General features: G+C 46.8%; 2 protein-coding genes across 4 annotated transcripts in view; both read right to left on the bottom strand.

Moving 5' to 3' along the window:
* Positions 1-1,035: 1,035 nt before the first annotated feature.
* Positions 1,036-20,996, bottom strand: part of LOC137415997 (tight junction-associated protein 1) — a 29,903-nt gene continuing 9,942 nt past the window's right edge. For all 3 annotated transcript variants that reach the window (XM_068101521.2, XM_068101524.2, XM_068101522.2), the window contains 5 exons: positions 5,688-5,849; positions 4,917-4,983; positions 4,262-4,369; positions 3,959-4,042; positions 1,036-3,855 (listed from right to left, as the gene is read on the bottom strand). In XM_068101521.2, coding sequence (XP_067957622.2) covers positions 2,215-3,855; positions 3,959-4,042; positions 4,262-4,369; positions 4,917-4,983; positions 5,688-5,849 — 2,062 coding nt within the window. In that variant the 3' untranslated portion in view covers positions 1,036-2,214. The remainder of the gene's footprint in view (positions 3,856-3,958; positions 4,043-4,261; positions 4,370-4,916; positions 4,984-5,687; positions 5,850-20,996) is intronic.
* On the bottom strand, positions 9,291-20,293 carry LOC144893619 (uncharacterized). Its single transcript, XM_078784386.1, has 2 exons — positions 20,049-20,293; positions 9,291-13,472 (listed from the first exon to the last, which is right to left on the bottom strand). The coding sequence occupies exon 2, from the start codon at positions 13,177-13,179 to the stop codon at positions 10,525-10,527; it is 2,655 nt and encodes an 884-aa protein (XP_078640512.1). The 5' UTR covers positions 13,180-13,472; positions 20,049-20,293; the 3' UTR covers positions 9,291-10,524.

Genomic DNA, 20,996 nt, shown 5'->3' with positions numbered 1-20,996 from the left:
ATATATGGCCACCATCTTTTTTTCTGGTGGGTCTACCACATTAGGCATGTAGGCCTCTGCTGATTATACACTGCCCAGGTTTGTTGCATCAGATTTCCATTGGCTTTGTTTGGGTCGAGTGTTATTCACGATTAGGGATCCCAAAAAATCTAATCATATGTCGAATAATAGTAAGGTTTAATCCAGCCCGTCAGAATGCACGGTAATCAAACGTTACGTTACATAATCAAGCATGACATTGTTAACCATTGGATAAGAATTTTAACCACAGGATAGCTCTTATCCAGTGGTTAAGTGATCCGGTTTCTAGCAACTGGGCCCCAGGTCAAGAACAAGCTAGATGATTTGGGTGTGGTTTAATTGTGCCCATTTCCTAAGGGGCACAGTGTGGCCTTCACTGTGCCCCTTGTAGAGTCTCAATTACTGTATGGATGAAATGGCATGTAAGTCAAGAGGTTCCAAACCAAGAGGTTTCAACCATTAAGGTTCAAATTATTATTATTTTACAAATGAGGTTTGTATTATTTGCTTTTGGATTGTCAGGAATTTACTTTGATCAACCTGTCGCGTTCTGGTGTTGGCTTAGCGGCTAGGGTGCCAGCTTAGGATCCTAGGATCCTGGGTTTGAATCCCGGTCGATCGCTGAATTAACGCCAGGGGGGTTGACTCAGCCTGTCATCCTTCCGAGGTCGGCTAATTGAGTACCAGTTCACCGGTAATTCCCTGTTTGTCGTAAAAAAAAAAGAAAAGGCGACAAACAGGGTTGGCGGCAGGAAGGGCATCCGGCTGTAAAACATTGCTTCAAAAAAGGGGGACCAACAAAAACAACAACCACGGTGCCCGAAAAAGGCCAACCCCTGCTTTGCAGGGAAAAATGGCCTCTAAAGGTGGTTTTTTTTTTTTGGTTTTTTTTTTACCTGTCGCGTTCTGCAGTTTCATCAACTCGCAGGTGTGTGGGTGCCATGGATTCAAAGATTGTAACTCATCCGGTTTTTGTTTTTTTTGTCCAATTACATTGTGTTAAAAACAAAAACATTAATGTGAAGAAATAGGTTTATTCGAACTCACCCAAAGGGATGCAGAAGCACCAATACTTAAAACATTCTGCTGAGGTACTCTACTCGACTAAAAAGCCATTTTGCAATCTAAAAAAATATAGCGATTTGATATTACAAAGAAAATTATTCAGCTTTCTGCCCAAGTTATCAGAAGGCGACGTTTCAAAAAAGCACTATGGAGGAAAGAAAATAGCATTTCCCTAGCAATGACAGCATCAATGATGAGGTGGAATCCACTTCATCAGCCTTGCAGCATGGAATGCATATCCTTTTACACAAGTAACTGCATTCAGAAGAACGATAACTCACATGCCTATCATTCACCGATGAGCATGTAGCAAACTCTGCTTTGAGCTTGCATAACAAGTCCCAAGAGCGTCGACAGAGATTTCCATTCCATGAAGATAAACAAAACTAATAATAGTTTCAAGCACAGATTTTCAGAAAAAAACAAACCAATGTTGAAGCAACAGCCAAGGAAATGCTCCAAGGCGGAGGGTCATTTAACCATGACTATTTCATTCTACTTGTACTTGGCCAGGTGGCCTAGTGTTGGGGGAAAAAAGGTGGGTCTGACATTTTTAGGTGGCCTTTGACAAGCATATACCCACGAGAGTGATCCAGCACATTTGTATTAAAAAAAAAAAAAAAAAAAAAAAAAAAAAAAGGCAATATATTATAAGATTTATGAACAAGTTATTATGAAGAATCAGAAGAAAAAAAAAAACTTTGGAAACAATAGTAGTAGTAAATACAATAATACGATATAAATTCAAATCTTTGTTCGATAGCTTTGATTAGCACCGTTTGAGATTTTGGAAGCAGGCAAGATATGGAGAAAATGGAAATGCTATTCAGGAATACAAAAAAAGAAGAAATCAATACAATGGCTGGAGAGACACGTCGTAAACAATTGTTCAGCCAGAGGCACCCAGGTAATACCTCAGCAAAACATCTACTGTGCAAAGTTTCCATTCCAGTCCTTGGCTATCTTTCCCCATTTTTCTCATTAATCCTGAAATTTAGATTTCAAACATGAGGATTTCTGCAAATGACCTCTCTGTTAATCATTGCTTTCACTACATAGACATCCTCATATTTCAGGACTTCGGGTGCAGAGATGCAAAGAAATGAGTGAATATTGTGCGAGACAAGGTCAATCACTGAGGAAGTCTTTGTCAAGCAAAGGCAAAATGCTGCTTTCTTCCTGAGCACGATGTAGGCTGCGCCGTCTTTTGGCGTGGTGGACTCCCATTCGTTTCGGACTACGCACTTTCCGAACCTCACACTGAACTTGCTCACAATTTTGCCCTCCAGGAATGCATCGTGCTGTTTCGCCCTCACTGTATTCTTCTGTGGCTTGTTCTTCGCCTTGTATCCAATTCTCAGCTGGTGTTTCACTACCCTCACTCTCGATAAGCTTTGTAACACAGCATACGTCATCTTCTCGTTCACACTCAGCATCTCTCTCGTCATCAACTGTTTTTTCCTTGCATTGTTCTCTCCTGCTTTGCCTATTCACAATTGCTTTTTCTTGATTTTCGGTTTGTTCACTGCACCATTTTTCTTCTGTGATCGCACCGACACCTTTCACTTCATCTCCACTGTCATATATCTGGCAACTATTTACATGCTCATATTTAACGTCTGGCCCAATTGCCACATCTGATCTTCCTTCTTCACTCTCATCTTCCATTACTCCCTGACTTTTTGTCAAGTAGTCCAATGACGTACCATTTTCTTTTTCATGAAGATTCTCGGCCATCTCTGCTTTACCTGAAAAAATTTCCTTTCTATTCATACTGCATTCCCACCTCAGTAACTTCTCACCCGTATTCTTCAATTCACACTCGTTTGTGCGATTTTTAACTGCTTGGCTTTTCGGCCGAGAACTTTTCATCACCTGATCACTTCCAAAAGCAGTTCGCATATTCAAACATTCCGCTGCATCTGGAGACAGCTTTTCTACAAAGAGCCGTTTCCAGCTTCCCAAGGAATCGTCCATAACATTTGGAGAATCATCCCATATTACTCTTCTCTCTGTTGCTGCCTCATCAGTTTCAATATCATAATCTTGAGGGAACATTTTTTCAGGTGTACAGCTCCCAATTAGCCGTCCAGGAAACTCAGTTCCAGCGAACGCTCGAGTAGGAACAGGACTGGAAATTGAGGTAAATTTTGGGTCTTGGGTGGTCGTGCTTAGCAAAGCATGGCAAGATGGTGGAGAAGGATATGGAGTTCCAGGTGAACCATGTCTGGCTAAGCCAAGTGAGATTGCTTGACGTGTTGCATATGTACAGTTTGGCAGAGGTCCTTTCCCTGCGACTGCCACTTCACTTGGAAAGGAAAATAGTGCTTGGCGCTCAGATAAGAAGGTTGGAGATTGTGGGTTGCTGGGTGGTGTAGGATATGGTGTGAGGCGACCTGGTGAAGGAGAACCCTTTATGCCATCCCTGATACACAATCCATGATGAGCAGGTATTCCATTTGCCACTGGCGTCTTCATTGATGCCACGTCAGCTATCATTATTTCAAGCTGATCTGCTGTCTCCTCTATCGCAGATGTCATGTCTACACGCACAAAGGTATCGTGCCCGACAGGTGGTGGTGGTAAGCTACATGGTGTGTCTGACAGCAGCATTAGAGGCTCTGGTCGTTCATGAACAAGCACACCAGCACGGGCTGTCAACACTGACCCCAATCCAGTGTTTTTGTTAAATTCTGGCCCCGTTTCCACTTCGATCTTGGCCTCAGTGGATTGATACTTTTGTAAAACCTTCTGCATCTGCATTGGAAGCTGAGGGGTTAAAAAGGGACACAAAAATGGTGAAAAGTAAGAAGATGCAAATCGCAGGTTTCCTTCAGTAAGGCCAATGGTCTCAACTTTCGCTTCAAGTTACCTCGGCTAACTTGTGCGCACGGAAGTGAGACTTGTAACAGTGAAGGAGCTGAACGGCTAAACTGCAATCCTGTCTGTTTCGCTCCTGGAGAAAAGGGTAAAAAAAAATATCTATAAGATGATAAAACAACAATTCCAACAAAGCTGATGGGACAACAAAAACTGCATATCACATATATGGTGGCCGTGCAGTTTGTATCACAAAAATATCTGGTGAGTTTTGGGAGACTTGGGTAAAATCCTCACTTATGTAGATTATTCTACATTTCACAATGCTAAGCAAAAACCGATCAAGGAAACTTACATTTTCCTCCTCTAACCGATCAATTGTTGTCTGCGCCTCCACGAGTCTCTCTGTTAGTCCCACAATCTCCTCATTCATTGTCTGTCTCTCCACATCAAAATTATTCACCTAAAAGAGACTCAGGTTTGATATGATGGTATTTGACAGATTTTTACTTTTTTATTTGCCTACACTGATTATGGTTCCTACAGGAGCTGCATGCCAGAGGATACAAAGTCAACAAACTATTAATGGGTAAAGGGAACAAAGGGGACATGATATATGCAAACAACAAAGAATGTAGATGAAACTGCATGTAGACATGGGAGGGGCAGACTTATAATTTTCTTAAATTGCAAAAGGTAATATGGAAGGCAACAATGTAGTGATGGGCTGTAATTATATGTATCTGGAGAGAAAACAATCAGAACACAGGCTAAAGGAGCAATTCCACAGACAAAGGCAAGACAAACAAGTGGCGATGTTCATGAAGCAATTTACCCTTTGAAAGGATAAGATGTTGGATGCAGCCTCATTGGGCTTGAATGGGGAGAAAAGGTCAGATAACAGGCTAAAATCTGGTCAGATAAACTTCAGCTTGATACTTTTGTTTAGATCCTAAAATGCCATAAATTGTGCTTGTGAAAGCAGTTCACATCAACCTCCTGCCACATACCGTGTTGACAAGCTTCTCATCCAGTTCTTCATTATGCCGAAGCACTGTGGTGTAGTTGCACTGTAATCTGCAGATAAGGTTAAAATACTCAAGCTGAGACTCTTGACTCCAAAACACAAAATAAACATCGACGCAAATACTGTACCAGAGGGATACCTCACCGAGCCAAGCAAGCCGAAAAGTGGCCAGAATGCACACCTCAACTATTTTATTCCTCGCTTCTCCCATTTATGGAACCACCTTCCAGAGACTGTTCTGTCTCACTCTTCCCTCAAGGGCTGAAAGCAAGACGTTTACTGCCATCTCTTGTTATCCCCAATTCTCTCCCATGATTTCTATTACCCCTGCTATCCTTTCCTAACCCCAACTATCTTACTTGATAGTTTGTTTCCTCCCTTCCTCCCGTTCCTCTTATCCTGTTCGTTCATTCATTCATTCATTTACTTGACGTTTGTCCCATTGACAGATCTACCGTGCTCTTCCATGAGCCTCGCTCCTGCACAGAAAAAAAAAAAGGAATCAGAGTACTACAGGCCATGCAAATATGCACAAGATTATCATATACCAATAGCAATAATTCAGGCACACAAAGCCACATTCATAGATTTTGATCTTTGCGTTGGGCAGTGAATAAACACTTCATTATAATCAATCAACCACAGTAATCAGCAATCTATCTTCACACACGACTTTATGAATACTCAATTCCAGATTCATGAGACTGTTCATTTCAAACTTTCTTTTTGTAAACATCATGCTCAATTTCTTCACCCGTGCAACTCTTCGTTGAGCAAATGGGCCTCATGGCGGCTCGTCCTCAGCCCCTTCTCCATACGAGCCTGCACCATGGCCAGCTCATCCTGCACTTCTTGCAAGCGCTTCTCACCACAGCGTACCAGATCGTACAGCTCCCTGCGCTGCTCTCGCAGATACCTACATCAGATTCATCAATGTATAAGCTGCAGTCATCATGTCTTGGAAAAGGTGATGAAAAGAAAAATTGTAATTGGTATTATAAAGACAAAAAACGAATTCTCTACATTTCATAATACAAGAAAAATGTCAATGACCATTCACTCCCATTCTCAACTTCATGGTATTTGGGTAAGGGTTTAAACAAGTAGAAGTCTTTTCGTATGAGGTTGGGATAATTAAAGGGAGACAGTCCAAATCTACCATCAATAAGTCATAGTAGGAACAAGTGGAATGGGAGGAAGGAGGAACAGGGTGCAAGGCACAAGTGCCACACGTTTGCTGTGTGGCAGGTACGCATGCTTGTGTTGGGTCACACATGCAGACCTTCCACGTTTGTCCTTGCCCTATTTAATCCACTTACCCCCACTCATTTGCCCTTTATTTTTTATAAGGCCATATCTATGAATTCCAATATACTGTACTCACATTTCACATCATCATGATGCAATTGATGCATTCATAGGTGAAGCTCTGGGAAGGGAGTGATTCAAAATGTCATCCATATAGCCACAAATCAACATGGTGGCCTTTCTTGCATATCTGATTGCTTTGAAATGTTCAACTATAGGCAGCAAGTATCAATTTTGGATCTGAGGAGTGAAGATAACGTGGAAGCTGATGATTAAAGGGAACCTATAAGCCGAGGAGTCAGTTTGGATAAATAAAAAATTGAACCGCTGGTCATGTCATTGCAGCTGCTCGACAAAGAGGCAATCACCATCAACCAGTCTTTTGATCTCTCTTTAACGGCACCCAATCCTTGGCTTCACTTTTCTCTTTTGTCGTGACCGGCTCTTCCGTGTGGATGGAAGCACACTTTGCACCTCATCACCCTAAGAGAACTGAAGCTCGTTGAAAGTAAACAGCAGGCAAGCTGTTTGAATGCTCGTCAAATCGAAGAGCCCAATCAAATCCGCTGCTTGGAGGCGAGACATGAGCTTCAAAAGCTTTAAAAATAGCCGTTCCAAGGGCTGATACTTTGAGCTTAGTCATAATCAGCATAATTATGACAGGAACCTAGTGACATAGACCTTGGGTATGGGTTTCACACAGGAGGCTGCGAGACCTAAGTCCGGGGCAGATTCATGTCAAAAAAGTTAGACAAATTCCTCTGAGCAAGAACAATCTTGCTCCACGAACTTGACGCTTCACGTCAAAGCGTGATGTGTGAATTCCAATCGAACATGGAAACTACATAGAGCTGGACACGAATGTAGTTTTTAAACTGGCTCTTTGTGCAAAATTGTACTTTTCGAACAAAGACTATTTGTCTTCAGGTCCTTTTTATTTCTGATATTGCAGGAGGCGACAGCATTTTGGGGATTGTTTATGAGTGTAAGGAAGCATACATACATTTCTAATCCTACATGTCTGGGGCACCAGAGTTGGTAAATTTAGGTTCCAATTCCAATATGTTCGGTATTTAATCAATTGAGGCCATCTTAAATAGCCAGTTCGCCACCTGCACTGTTCACGCTTCAATCAATGAAAATCGCGATTCTTTTTTTATGCCTCCGGAGATGGCCGGAGGCATTATGTTTTCGGATTGTCCGTCCATCCATAAGGGCAAAACCTCGCTTTTCTCAGCAAGCACATGTCCAATTGAGATGAAACATTCAGCGTAGCAGTGCCACCCATGTAGAATGTTTTTATGATAATTGTGACATAGGCCACGTGGTATGGCAGCCATCTTGGATTAAACGCAAATAATTAAAATATATATTTCTTGGAAACCGATAAATGGAAAAATTTGAAACTTGGCACATAGTCAAGTACTGTCAAGTACATAGTTCCAATGGGGAACAAAAGCATGGAAATGATGATATCATCGGTGAAGTGGTATAAAATAAATAAAAACACCTTTAGAGGCCATTTTTCCCCGCAAGCAGGGGTTGGCCTTTTTCGGGGACCGTGGTTGTTGTTGTTTTTTTTTTGGTCCCCTTTTTGAAGCAATGTTTTACGGCCTGATGCCCTTCCTGCCGCCAACCCTTTTTTTGTCACCTTTTTACAACAAACAGGGAATTACCAGTGAACTGGTACTCAAGGTCAAGGCACTGAACTGGTACATCGGTGAAGTGGTATACCAGCCATAAATGTTTTAATCGAATGCCTTTTCCTAAAAATCTGAAATTGCATGCACATGATCAATAATGACCCATTTGTATTGAAATATTAAATTTATGACATCATAGGTCAAATTGTTTGGCAGCCATATTGGATTTAACCTAAAACCATCTTCTCCCAAACCACGACAGCGATCGACTCAAAACTTTGTGTGCGTCATCGACTAGGAATGGTGATTAAAAGGTGATCACGAAAACGTCAGTCACATGGTGTGAGCAGCCATTTTGGATTGAAGGAAAATATTAAATAATTATATCGCAAACCACTTAACCTAACGATAGGAAACTTTAGAACTGTCATCCAACACCATTGCTGCATATCGTTTGAAAATGATGCCATAGGTCACGTGGTTTGGCAGCCATTTTGGATAGAAAAACAAACCTCACCCGATCAACACGAAACTTCACAAACGTGATCCCCTACCCATACATATGCAGTGTGTACATTTTTGATGTCATATGTTACATCGTTTGGCAGCCATGTTAGGTTAAAAGCCGATATTAAAAAAAACAAAAAAAAAACCCCTTCCCCGAAACTACTTCATTGTTCGATATGAAACCTGTCATGTCTGGTAAAAAAATGCGATATTTGATTGAGAACAGCTGAAGGGATTTACATCAAACCTGTTTATTTTTAGGACAGTCAATGAGGGCATCTACCCATTGTCACAGGCAGGGACTACAGGCATATTGGTGACAGTCACATTGCTCTAGTTTCATTCCAATTCTATTTCCGGTCGCGTTGTCCGCAACCAATAAGTACTTGATTAATCGATAATAATTAAGTAACTAATCAATAAATTCATTAATCAAAAAACAAAAAAATGATGTTGCCAAAGCACTTGCTCACTATTGTGCCGAAATTTCACATTCCTCGCTCAAAGGATGGCTGAGATATCGCCCAGACAAGCAAACAAGAAAACAAACAAGAAAGAAAACAAGGAACCGGAGTGAAAACTGAGTACTCCCTTTCAGCGCGCGTCATTGCCGGATCCCCTTCGGTGCCCGGCAATGACGTCCTGCAGCGCCTGGAGATGGCATAGGAAAGGAGCGGTGTACAATATCGATGATTAGTAAATGACCTCAAAATTAGGTCATGGTCAAAAAAATTGTCAACTTCGCATACTTTATATTCGCATTATTACTGCAAAATTTTATTCCGAAAGTTCGTGCCGGCTCCAAGATATAGCTCGGAAATTGGCAGTGTTGAGAGGGCAGGAAGAAATGTATATGTCGGATTGAGACTTAGGACTTGGGACTCAGAAGAACTCAGAAGAAAGGAGCAACGGATATATTTATTGGAACTCGAGTACTCAAGCTTGAGGACAGCAAAGTTGCATTGAAACTCACAAGGAATGACCAACAGTACAACAAGATGCTCTGAAATAATTCAATTAACATTGCTTTATATAAAGGAAAGTCAGGGGTGGAGTTAGCTCACAAGACACAGAGACAGAATGGGCTCATTGGGTCCCCCACCATAGTCCCATCCTGTTGTTCAGTTAATTAAAGGAAGTTCATCCAAGGCCAGTCATGGGTTAGTTTCTGATAAGGAGATGGTCAGCATTATGTGACAACATGTTTACAACTTTCTGTATAGCAGCGGGCTTGGGAAAGTACAAAGGGGAGTGGTCACTCGTAAAACTGTCAACTTGCAAGATAATGGCAAAAACAGGAAAAAGGCAAAGAGAGATAAGGGCCTGGAAAGGGGAACTAGAGATTGCGCCCACGCAGGCCAGAGCACAAAGGCAGAGAACTCCTTATTAGGATATTACACATCCTCAATGCAGTAGAAAGAACTCAGTATCAAAAAGAGTACAGTAGCAAGTCAAAACAAAACATATAATTGGTTATACTTGGTAATTGGTAAAGCAGCAAGGATATACAAAGGGGGAGGGGCATTACAGCTCCCTACATACCGCCCTTTTGGATCTAAGATACAAAGTTATCTACGAGCCAATCAAAGGCCTTTATTTCAAACAAAAACAGAAAAATCATTCAACATATCACGCGAAGGCAGCCCCGTAAGAATGTCCCGTACCAAAGCACCACACAAACTCAGTAGGATGATTCGCGTCTGTATGTGAGTATGCAATGTAAGGCCGTAAAAGCAGAGTGATCAAATGGCACACAAAATCCACCAAAAGAGGTGGGAGAGAGAGAGAGTGTAACTAAACGTAACGTACCACACGAATGCAGCCCAGTGAGCATGTCCCGTACCCAGTACCGCACAACGAACCCAGCAGGCTGATCCGCGGGTGTGTGGGTGCAAGTGGGTGTAAGTGGATGTATGATGTAAGTCGGGTGTAGATGGGTGTATGAGGTGAGACCGTAGAGACATGAAGATCGAATAGCGCGCCAAATCCACAACGAAGACCTCTGGTTCCACCGGGGTCCACACCCAGGAAGATCTCCGACCCACCCTTGGACCACAGAGGTGCAGCCGGACTCCTCCCCAACTGGAGCTCGCCCAGGCTTCCCCAAGTGAAATCCTTGTCGATCTTCAGCGCTCAATCGATATTCATGTTCATGAGGTCTCTTACGTGCTGGTGATCTGGGGAAGACACAACATCGTCAGTATCAGGTGGCTCAAACCTATGGCCATAAAATAAAGCATAACGATCCAAAGGTGGGAGAGAAACTTCCTTTGGGTCAAAGTCGAGATCGTCCGAGGCGATGCTGCTTGCTTCGCTGTTATTCAAGGGCGAATCTCCAAAACAATCAGACTCGGAACTCAGAGTATTTTCACGATCGAGTTCCTCTCCATCCGGGCTTGGGTTCACAGCTGGGTCCAAATCCCGAACTGGGTCAGTGGCGTTTGACTCACTGTGGGCTTGTGAGACATAAAGGTGAGCTCGTGAAACATGGAGAGGCAGAGCCTGCATTGAAACATAAACATCAGCCGGGGACCCTCGCAAGTGGCCCACATCATCATTGGTAACATCATCAGTAACATTATTTTCAGGTGGCGTAGGCCTGCGGAGTGGACGGCCCATAGTCATAGCCACGGCATGGCATATCGTGAAGAAACGAGAGGAATCCTTCAGGAAATCGTCGATTTCTTCTTCCGACGTGTCGGGGCCCAGTTTAAACGGCCTTCTGGTAGCCTGAAATGCTTCGAGGTCCGCATAAGTGTACTCGACATCATTATCGGTAATATCAGCAATGGAAGAACAATCTTCGGAAGCGAAGATCTCATTGTCGCGGCCCAGGGACTCGTTCAGGTCGTCGTTCCAGGATCCGCGACTGGCAGTTGAGTTGACAGCTGGTGTGTCATCCGGACCCGCGATCCGCTGGTCGATCATCACCATGGCCTTTTCCGGTGTCGTCTTCAGTGTCCATCCTGTGGAAAACTTCCTCACACACGCAAGGACTAAAGCCTTGACTATCACACAACTAACCACGATTCCAAGGACTATTGCCAAAGCGGTTAGTACCCACTTTACAATTGTGCCTGTCCACCCTTTGAACCAGTCGGTAAGCCACTGGTGGGAGGCTTCCCGATCCAAGCGATCCCTTGTCAATGAGTGAGCGCTTTCCCTTAACGTTATAATAGCAGCACTGACACCCTGTGAGGGGTCAGGAATAAAAGTGCAACATTTACCCTCAATTATCCCACATACCCCTCCTCGTTCTGCCAATAGCATATCTAATGCAACCCTATTTTGCATAACCATTGTACGCAGATGGACAACTGTGTCCAACATTTCGTCGTGTGCTGTAGCGGTGGCGTTGGCCACAGTTTCTAAGATTAACGCAATTTTGTCAATGCGGTAACTGTTCATGACCGTCCCAGCCCATGGGAAGAAGAAGCTAACGGCTTTCTCCCAATCAGCGCCGTGTAAAGTAGTGGTGTCGTCGTCGTGCCAATAAGTGCTTCGTTGTGTCCTTATGAGTGCGGTGGTATTATGCAAGTGCTGTCGCATTTCCATCTCAGGGAAAACTGATCCTAAATAGCAAATTCCTCCCCAATTATCAGGTAAATACGGGTAAGCTTTATTCCCGCATACAAACATGGTCCCGTGCGGGGCCACTAAATGGGTGGTCATGCAAGTGAGAAGACCTGGGATAGTGTTTGTCCCGTTTTCCCCTTTCCATGCCAACTGGAGGTGTGTGAGGTTATGCAAGGGCGAGCTTGTAACGTTCACTAGGAGCGTGTGTTTCCCTTTTCTCGGGTCCGCGGGAAGGGTATCTCTACACACGGATTTGCCTACCATTACTTGGCCCTTTCCTTCTAAGCAGAGGGCCCCCCATGCCGGCTTGACCCAAACCGGCGCCGGACGTTCCTCAAAGTGTCGGGACAGGATGGGAGGGGAGTACTGGAAAACTCGTTTACACGCAGTTCCGTCAGAACCTTGGCTTGTCAGGGTTGTACTAATGCATTTGGTATCTAGTGGCTTCGAGCACAAATCATTGAGTGATAGGGGTAACACTACCATTGGTATGCCTGCTGTGCTGGTGCGGGGAAGGTGCATACACATCCAACACTGTGTCCTATTCTGTACTGTGGCCATATGCCGTGCGACCTTCCAGTATGTGTTCTCCTCTGGCTTCCTTCTTACTTCCTGGGCAGGAGGGGGTTTAATGACGTAGGCGGCACAACTAGGCCGGAATTGGTGTTGGGTCTCTCCCCTCTTTTTGTTCCTTCTAATCAGCGTGCGCGGGGGCCATATTCCACATTCAAGTATTATCGTGGTGTGTGGGCCGACGAGGGCATGCGACAGTAGGAGAGTAGTATTGTCGATGCCCGTGCCCCATTGATATCCTGCGGCGGCGTGACTATTCACGGTCCCAGTAAACCTTCCATTTTCCACCTGTCTAACTTTAGTTAAGACTATGCGTGGGGTTGTCATGCGTGCCTGTGGTGTCCCATTATGTACCACCATGGCTTCCATCCATCTTACAGATAACCACTTGAAATGTGTCTCCAACTCACAGCAATGTACTACTATCCCCTGTCCCCGGGGAGCCGTTATGTATTTGACGGAGTAAAGTTTAAATAACGTGTAGTTGTCGTGTCCTGGGTATTTGGGGAGATCCTCTCTCAGTGGGTTAAACTGCAGAAGCCTATCCTTGGCGGGGTTTGTTAGGCAGCTGCCCAGAATTCCCATCATCATGACCGTCATCGCCGCCCTTAGGAGACTGTGGTGCCCTAGACGGTGCATTGTCTTCAGCGGTGTGAGGTGTGGTGTCTGCAGCAATGTGAGGTGCGGTGTCTTGTGTGGCTTGTGGTGCGGGGATGGACAACTTACAATGGGTGGCGTGGATCCACGAAGGTTTACCCTCGCAGAAGACTGCCGTCGGTGTGACCAGTAGCACCTGGAATGGTCCCTTCCACCGTGGCTCCAAAGCAGCCTTGCGGGTGAAGTGCTTCACGAGCACCCAGTCGCCGGCCTGAAAGTTGTGGATGGCGTGGCCTATTGGTTCAGGCAGCGCCTCTCGTACTCGAGCATGGATGCTGCGTGCCACATTCGACAAGCCTATGCAAAATCTCAAAAGCATGTCATCCATTACTGGCAAAGCAAGGGTGGACATGTCTGTTGGTGCTGAAACGGGCAAGCTCATAGGTCGTCCCATTAATATTTCGTGGGGGGAAAGGCCCGTAGTGCGACCCGGGGTGGAACGAATGCTCATCAATGCAAGCGGAAGAGCCTCTGGCCACCTCAAGCCTGTGTCTGCGCAAAGTTTCGCTAGTTTATTCTTTAAAGTCTTGTTCGTTCGTTCCACAAGTCCTGAGGACTGTGGGTGGTAGACGCAATGGAAGGATTGTTTAACGCCCAACGCCTTCAGGATGCCCTTAACCACCTGCGCCGTGAAATGGCCTCCTTGATCTGACGAAATTATCTGGGGAATGCCAAATCTGCACATAAAATCCCGCACGAGGCGCTTCACTACTGTCGGAGCATCGGATTTGACGCATGGGTATGCTTCGACCCATTTGGTGAACGTATCTACGATTACCAACACATAGCGAAACGACATGCTTGGTTCCAATTCTGTAAAATCGAACTCAATAGTTGCGAACGGCCCACTAGGCGGGGGTCGTCCCCCATCATGTGCATGTCTCGGCGGCGCCCCTCTATTGTGTTGCTGGCAGACCACACACGATCGGCACACTTCGGATACAATCCGTGACAGTCCTGGCGCTGCCCAAGTGTAGTCTATCTGTCCCATCACCCCCCTCTGGCACACATGACCATTCTGATGAGCCATGCGTGCCAGCCAGGGCAGTAAAGCCTGGGGTGCTATAGGTTTTTCATCAAGGGTCCACATTTCCCCTGGCCCAGGGCGTATCGCTCCTCGTTTGAGCCAGACCTCGTGTTCGGCCGTCGGTGCAGCATTTTGCAAATTTATGATATCGTCCTTAGTTGGTGTGGCGGGTGGTCCCGCAGTCGGTATGTCAGCAATCTGTGCGGCTGTCTTCTGTGCTCGTGTCACCATCGGCATGTTGCGTTCTATCTGTTGGTTGGCGGCCTTTCCTGCCGCCTCGTCCGCCCTTGCGTTGCCCCGGGCAACGTCAGTGTCCGCCCTTTGGTGGCCACGACACTTAATTACCGCGATAGCGCGGGGAAGTAAAATGCTTCGGAGGAGCCCTTCTACCAACGCGCCATTCTTTATCACTGAACCAGCAGATGTGAGGAAACCTCTCATCTTCCAGATGGCTCCTTTATCGTGGACTACGCCGTGAGCGTAGGCCGAATCTGTGTAAATGTTGACGGCAAGGCCTTCCGCCAAGCTGCACGCTCTGGTCAAGGCGCACAGCTCCGCCTGCTGTGCGGAAAATGTAGGTGGAAGACGCCCGCTCTCTACCGTTTCGCTATCCGAGCACACGGCGTACCCGGACAACAGGGACCCGTCCCATGCGCGCCTAGCTGATCCATCGACATAATATGTACAGTCGGGATATTCTAAGGGATTGTCCTTTAAATCCGATCGCACCGTGGAGACTAGCTGCACAACGTCGGTGCACACATGAGGTTCGCCCTCCTCAGGAGTGGGCATCAGTGAGGCTGGGTTGAGCGTCGTGCAACGTTCGATCGTGATGTTGGCTGCAGTGATCAGTGCGGATTCGTATTGCATTAATCTAGTGTTAGACAAATGCTGTGTGCTTCGCTGTAACAGCAGCAAAGTGACGCAATGTGGTACCCGTAGCGTTACTGGGTGTCCCATAACAATGTCCGCTGTTCTTTCTACTGCGTACCTGGCCGCTGCCACGGCTTGCAAGCACACCGGAAACCCTTGTTCGACCGGGTCTAACTTTTTACTAAAGTAGGCCACCGGCCGCTCCTTATCCCCATGGGTCTGTGTCAAAACTGACTGGGCGAAACCTCCCACGGCGTGAGTGTAAAGGGTAAATGGTTTCGCATAATCCGGGAGTCCTAATGACGGTGCCGTAACCAGCGCCTGTTTCAGCCCGTCAAAACATCGCCTCAATTCATCCGTCCATATCAATAGGTCCGGGGCATTTGATTTGGTCGCCTCGTACAGTGGTTTAGCCAGCAGCGCAAAATCAAGTATCCAAGTGCGGCAATATCCCGTCATACCTAGGAAGCGCAGCATTTGCCGTTGCGAGCGAGGGCGAGGCAGCTCCGTGATAGCGGTCACTCGTCCAGCATCCAATTCTCGTTTTCCGTGCGAAATGGCGTGTCCCAAGTAAGTTACAACCTGCCGCACAAACTGAAGTTTTGGTCTGCCTACTTTGTGGCCTTTGGCCGCCAAGGCCTTTAATAGGGCCAAAGAATCCATTTCGCACGCCTCCTTTGAAGGGGAGCAAATCAACAAATCGTCAACGTATTGCAGCAACACTGACCCTCCCTTCAATTCCACATCCGCCAGGTCGCGGTGCAGCGCCCGGGAAAACAGAGTGGGGCTATCTGAAAACCCCTGAGGTAGTACTGTCCAAGTATACTGGCGCCCCCTATGGGTGAAAGCGAACAAGTATTGTGACTCAGGCGCGATGGGCACAGAGAAAAACGCAGAACAAAGGTCGATGACCGTGAAGTATGTTGCGTCCGGCGGAATTGACATCATGAGGGTTTCTCCGTTTGGAACTAGTGGGTGTATGCCCTGTATCACCTTGTTCACCTCCCTTAAATCCTGTACAAATCTCCATTTGTCCTTTGACGGCTTTTTAACTGGCAAAATTGGTGTATTACATGGGCTGTTAGTTTCTACGATAATCTTCTGTTCCACTAGGGATTGAATCACTGGTGCTATGCCTACGTCGGCCTCAGGTCGTAGCTTATACTGTTTTACGTTTGGCAAGCGCATCCCCGGCTGCACTGCTATCACTAGAGGTTTGGCGTCTCGCATCCGTCCAACCTCGCCGTCGCTTTTGGGCCATAAATTGTCTGGCACCTCCGCTAGGAGGTAATCCGACTCACCCGGGTCCGTCAGCACTGCCCTCATGGCATAGGTGCCTTTGGGGGGCAACTCTGCCTCTTCGAACTTTCCGTCCCTCCGTTCTGCCTTAATGTCAATTGAGAACCCTTCACCGTTTTCGAGCTGTTTCAAAGTCCAGCGGCCCCTCTTACACCGATAACCATGTAAGGGAACTTCTCGTAACCTCCCTACCATCCAACCTACACTTTCCGGCGGCCACCCTTTGGCAGTAGTGAGGGTAACATGGGCGACCGCTCCTTCGGGGTATTGGGTCAGCGCATGCTGACTCGGGGTTAGGACTACCTCAATTCCTATTCCCTCACGCCCGATCCATACCCGTGACAAGTGTAGAGGCATCCATTCGCCCAGCTTTTCCTTAACCCTTTCCCGGTAGTTCTCGTCCTCACCCGTTGCATCATAGTACGCAGTGCAATGGGGTGGATTATCCTTTAAGTCCTTTATCGAAATTTGGTGCTGTTGCATCCAATCTCGCAGCACTGAACTGTCCAAACACACATTATCTATGATATATGTCCAAGCAGACAAAGCCCCTGGATCCAAGCGCCACCAATACGCGGTGGGGCCGGGACGAGCCAGTGCCGTCATCAACAAGTCGCGTTTAGACTCCGCGACGTCTACGAAAACTCCCTCCTCGGTACATGAGATTTGACAGCCCAAACGGCACAATAAATCCCGTCCCAGCAAATTCGTCGGGGCGGTAGTGGTCATCAAGAAAGCATGTTTAGCCTCCAGCGGGCCGCATGTTACTCGCACTTCCTCCGAAATAGGAAGCGCTTGGGGTAAACCCGAAACACCCAGTATTTGAACGTTCCTGGCCGTAGGGCGCAAAGAGGGCAATTGCCCCTTGTTAATTGTGCTGCGAGTCGCGCCCGTATCTACGAGAAATTCTAATTGTCTTCCCTCCACGTCCAACATCATGGTTGGTTCCTCTGCCGGTGTCATGGTCAAGAGAGGACACTCCTTGGGCGACTCGCCAGCGTCCCGTCAATAGGCCCCTCTATTGTATTGGGGCTGAAACCCCTTACGAGCCTTTGGGCAATCACGTATCCAGTGTCCCATCTGCTTGCAATAATGGCACGGTTCCTGCGGAACCGGTGGTGCGGAGGGCATAGGTCGTCCCTCTACAGCTCCCCTTCCGCCCTGCCTACGTTCTGGCGGCCCCCAAAGTGACTGGTTCACTGGTTGCCACTGCGGCGGACCCCGAGGCGGGGCCCAGTTCCCCCTTGGTCCGTTCTGCATCCCACTATTGGGGGGTGGTCCGGGGTTTTGGAGAAGGGGTCTTGGTGGATACCAATTTTGGGGAGGGGGCCCTTGCACAGTCCAAGTTTGAGGGTTTTGAGGAGGAGGGGGAAGAGGGGGTGGTATTGTCCATTGTTGTTTCACCTCGTTCATATTAATTAGTCCAAAATCTTCCTCAGTACAACCGTCGCAGTTTTCATTTTCGCTGGGGATCCACTCTCCGTTGGGGAATTGGCCCTTATAGAAAAAAGGATAACAACTCCTCCTATGTTCCTCTGGACCTCGAACAGGTCCCCACTTCTGGCACTGTTCGTGTATGTAGTTCTGACTCTGATCCCCTTTTTTATTTTGGTTAAATTGAGCCCGTTTCTCCTGGACAAACATTTGCAATATTTCCTCCTTAATATCCTTCTTCTCCTCTAGGGAGGAACCCGGGCATTGTTCCAGTTTGTCGCATAATTCGTTGGTTGTCATTCCCTTCCAGCCGAAGAGGACGGTCTGTACCTGTTTCTTTAATACCGGCCGAAGCCCCTCGATTAGATATTGATTTACCAATGGTTGGGGTAGCCCTCCCAGCTGCATCGGACCCAGTCCTCCCCAGCGCGCAATGGCCTTTTCCAACCTTTCTCGGTACTCTCCAATTGGTTCTCCTGCCTTTTGTTTTATGGCCCCAATTTTTCCCCAATCCGGACCTCCTGCTGGCAACAGCGCATGCTCGATGGCACCCAGCAGCCGGAGCTTCAGTGCGTCCCATTGTACTAGTGTTATCCGGGGGATTGCACCCACCGCCCTTGGGTCGTCGTGCGGCCAGTGTGCTCTTTGTCTAGCCCTTTCCCATACTTTGGGTGGGAGCACGGATACTCCCATATGAGTTATGTCTCTATAGTCGCACTCGCCAGCCATAAACCAATTCGACATGGTCGGCACTATCTGCCGCGGATCCTCAATAAGCAAATGTTGAATCCTTTCCCGCATTACAGTTAAAGAGGATTCTTTCCATGGTACTCTTTCCCGAACCCCATGACCTGCTGCGTCAACCCCGATAACTTGTACAGGGCACAATGTTTTCCTTTCCTCTATTTCCTGACATTCCGATGGGGTAGTTTGTGAGGTCCTTTTCCCCTTACAACCTACCAGTGAGGGGTATAACCCATCCGGTCCTATCGGTGGCGGGAACCCTGCGATGTCGGTCCCGTCATCTATTCCGTTAGCCCCGAGTTGTGCCAACGGCCTTCCCTGGCTCGGGTGGTTCTGGGGTATCTGGGGCGCGATGGTAGCGGGGTTATAGGGAGGTGGTAGCGGGGGCGCAGAAAGGATAGGTGGTGCCTGAAACCCTGGGACAGAGCTTAGGACTGGGGCTGGGGAGGGTAGATTGGTCACTGCCTCCCCTCTCGCGGGGTCTGGTTTTTCAACGAGCGGCATCAGTCGCGCGTTGGCCTGCCTCTCTATTTCCTTAAGCGCTTCATCCTGCTCTTTATTCGCCTGTTTCCTCAGACCCTTGAGTTTTGTTACCTCACCGGCCAAGCTGGCCTGTTTCGACTTTGCGTGTCGCTTCATCGCTTCTTCCTTCCACCAGCCAAAAACTTTCCAATAGTCAGGCGGAAAGTGTTTCGTGGCCTGTTCGAACTTTTCTAATGTCTCATACAATACGTCCAATTTTTCCAGCGCAAAAGACCCTCCTTCGGGCCACGGTTCTCCTAAATCCTTCGTCAATGCAACCCATGACTTCCCTGGTCTCACAGCAGCATAGCCATACCTCTTAAACATAAAAAATGCTGGGGTATGTCTAAGCGGTTCACCTGCCTTTACTGTCTTATTACCCATACTGTTACCCATCCTAGGAAAATTTAGTTTACCGACGTAGCCTTGTACTCGTGAGGATCGCCCGCCTCGCGTTTACAGCCGTCTACCTAACTCTGAGAGGCTCGCAGCCTTGTACTCGTGAGGTTCGCCCGCCTCGCGTGGTACGGCCGCGCTACCTACTCTCCTGAGAGGCTCGCCCGCCTACACAGCCGTCTATCCTACCCTTACTGCACTTTCCTGGCGTCCTACGCCCGTATAATAGTTCTGATCTTACTTAAAATTCCAACGTCTCCCGGGTAGGCCTCGGTTCGGGACGCCGCCCTTATCCTTACCCTCACAACCCAGAGATCTATTACCCCTTAACCTCAGGCGCCCAACGTGGGGCACTTCTCCTTACGTAACGTTACCCTAACGAGTCCATAAACAATCAGTTGCTCCAGGACCCAAGCGGTCCGTAATTAAATTTAGGTTCGTGGAACAGGTATGAGCAGGGAACGGAACGTACGGCGACCGAGCAAGAGAGAGTGGGTTACAATTTGGACTGACCCCCGGGCTAAAAAGGAAAAAACAAAAGAAAACCACAGCTCACCTGACCCGGATCAATTGCCAGCTGGTCTCTCACCACTCCCTTGCCTGGGACCGCGTCCCGGACTGCCCAGACTGATCCCACCGCTGCCACCAGTTGTCGGATTGAGACTTAGGACTTGGGACTCAGAAGAACTCAGAAGAAAGGAGCAACGGATATATTTATTGGAACTCGAGTACTCAAGCTTGAGGACAGCAAAGTTGCATTGAAACTCACAAGGAATGACCAACAGTACAACAAGATGCTCTGAAATAATTCAATTAACATTGCTTTATATAAAGGAAAGTCAGGGGTGGAGTTAGCTCACAAGACACAGAGACAGAATGGGCTCATTGGGTCCCCCACCATAGTCCCATCCTGTTGTTCAGTTAATTAAAGGAAGTTCATCCAAGGCCAGTCATGGGTTAGTTTCTGATAAGGAGATGGTCAGCATTATGTGACAACATGTTTACAACTTTCTGTATAGCAGCGGGCTTGGGAAAGTACAAAGGGGAGTGGTCACTCGTAAAACTGTCAACTTGCAAGATAATGGCAAAAACAGGAAAAAGGCAAAGAGAGATAAGGGCCTGGAAAGGGGAACTAGAGATTGCGCCCACGCAGGCCAGAGCACAAAGGCAGAGAACTCCTTATTAGGATATTACACATCCTCAATGCAGTAGAAAGAACTCAGTATCAAAAAGAGTACAGTAGCAAGTCAAAACAAAACATATAATTGGTTATACTTGGTAATTGGTAAAGCAGCAAGGATATACAAAGGGGGAGGGGCATTACAGCTCCCTACATATATATATATATATATATATATATATATATGTATATATAATTTTTTTTAATGGTTATTTTGTATTCCTAGGGGTCTGAGAAACTCTACCATTAAAAGTTGGTGAACTAATTGTAGAAACAAACTGTAAAACAGCAATAAGCCTTCCCCTATGTCATTGGAGGGAGGTG

The sequence above is a fragment of the Myxine glutinosa genome, chromosome 9 (genome assembly GCF_964187855.1).
Source record: "Myxine glutinosa chromosome 9, kmMyxGlut1.1, whole genome shotgun sequence".
NCBI classification, from domain to species: Eukaryota; Metazoa; Chordata; class Myxini; order Myxiniformes; family Myxinidae; genus Myxine; species Myxine glutinosa.
This window is presented reverse-complemented; position numbering and strand designations above follow the sequence as displayed.

What these genes read in the sequence shown, in the direction of transcription:
- LOC144893619 (XM_078784386.1), bottom strand. Translation starts at nt 13,179, where the DNA reads ATGCACCGTCTAGGGCACCACAGTCTCCTAAGGGCGGCGATGACGGTC.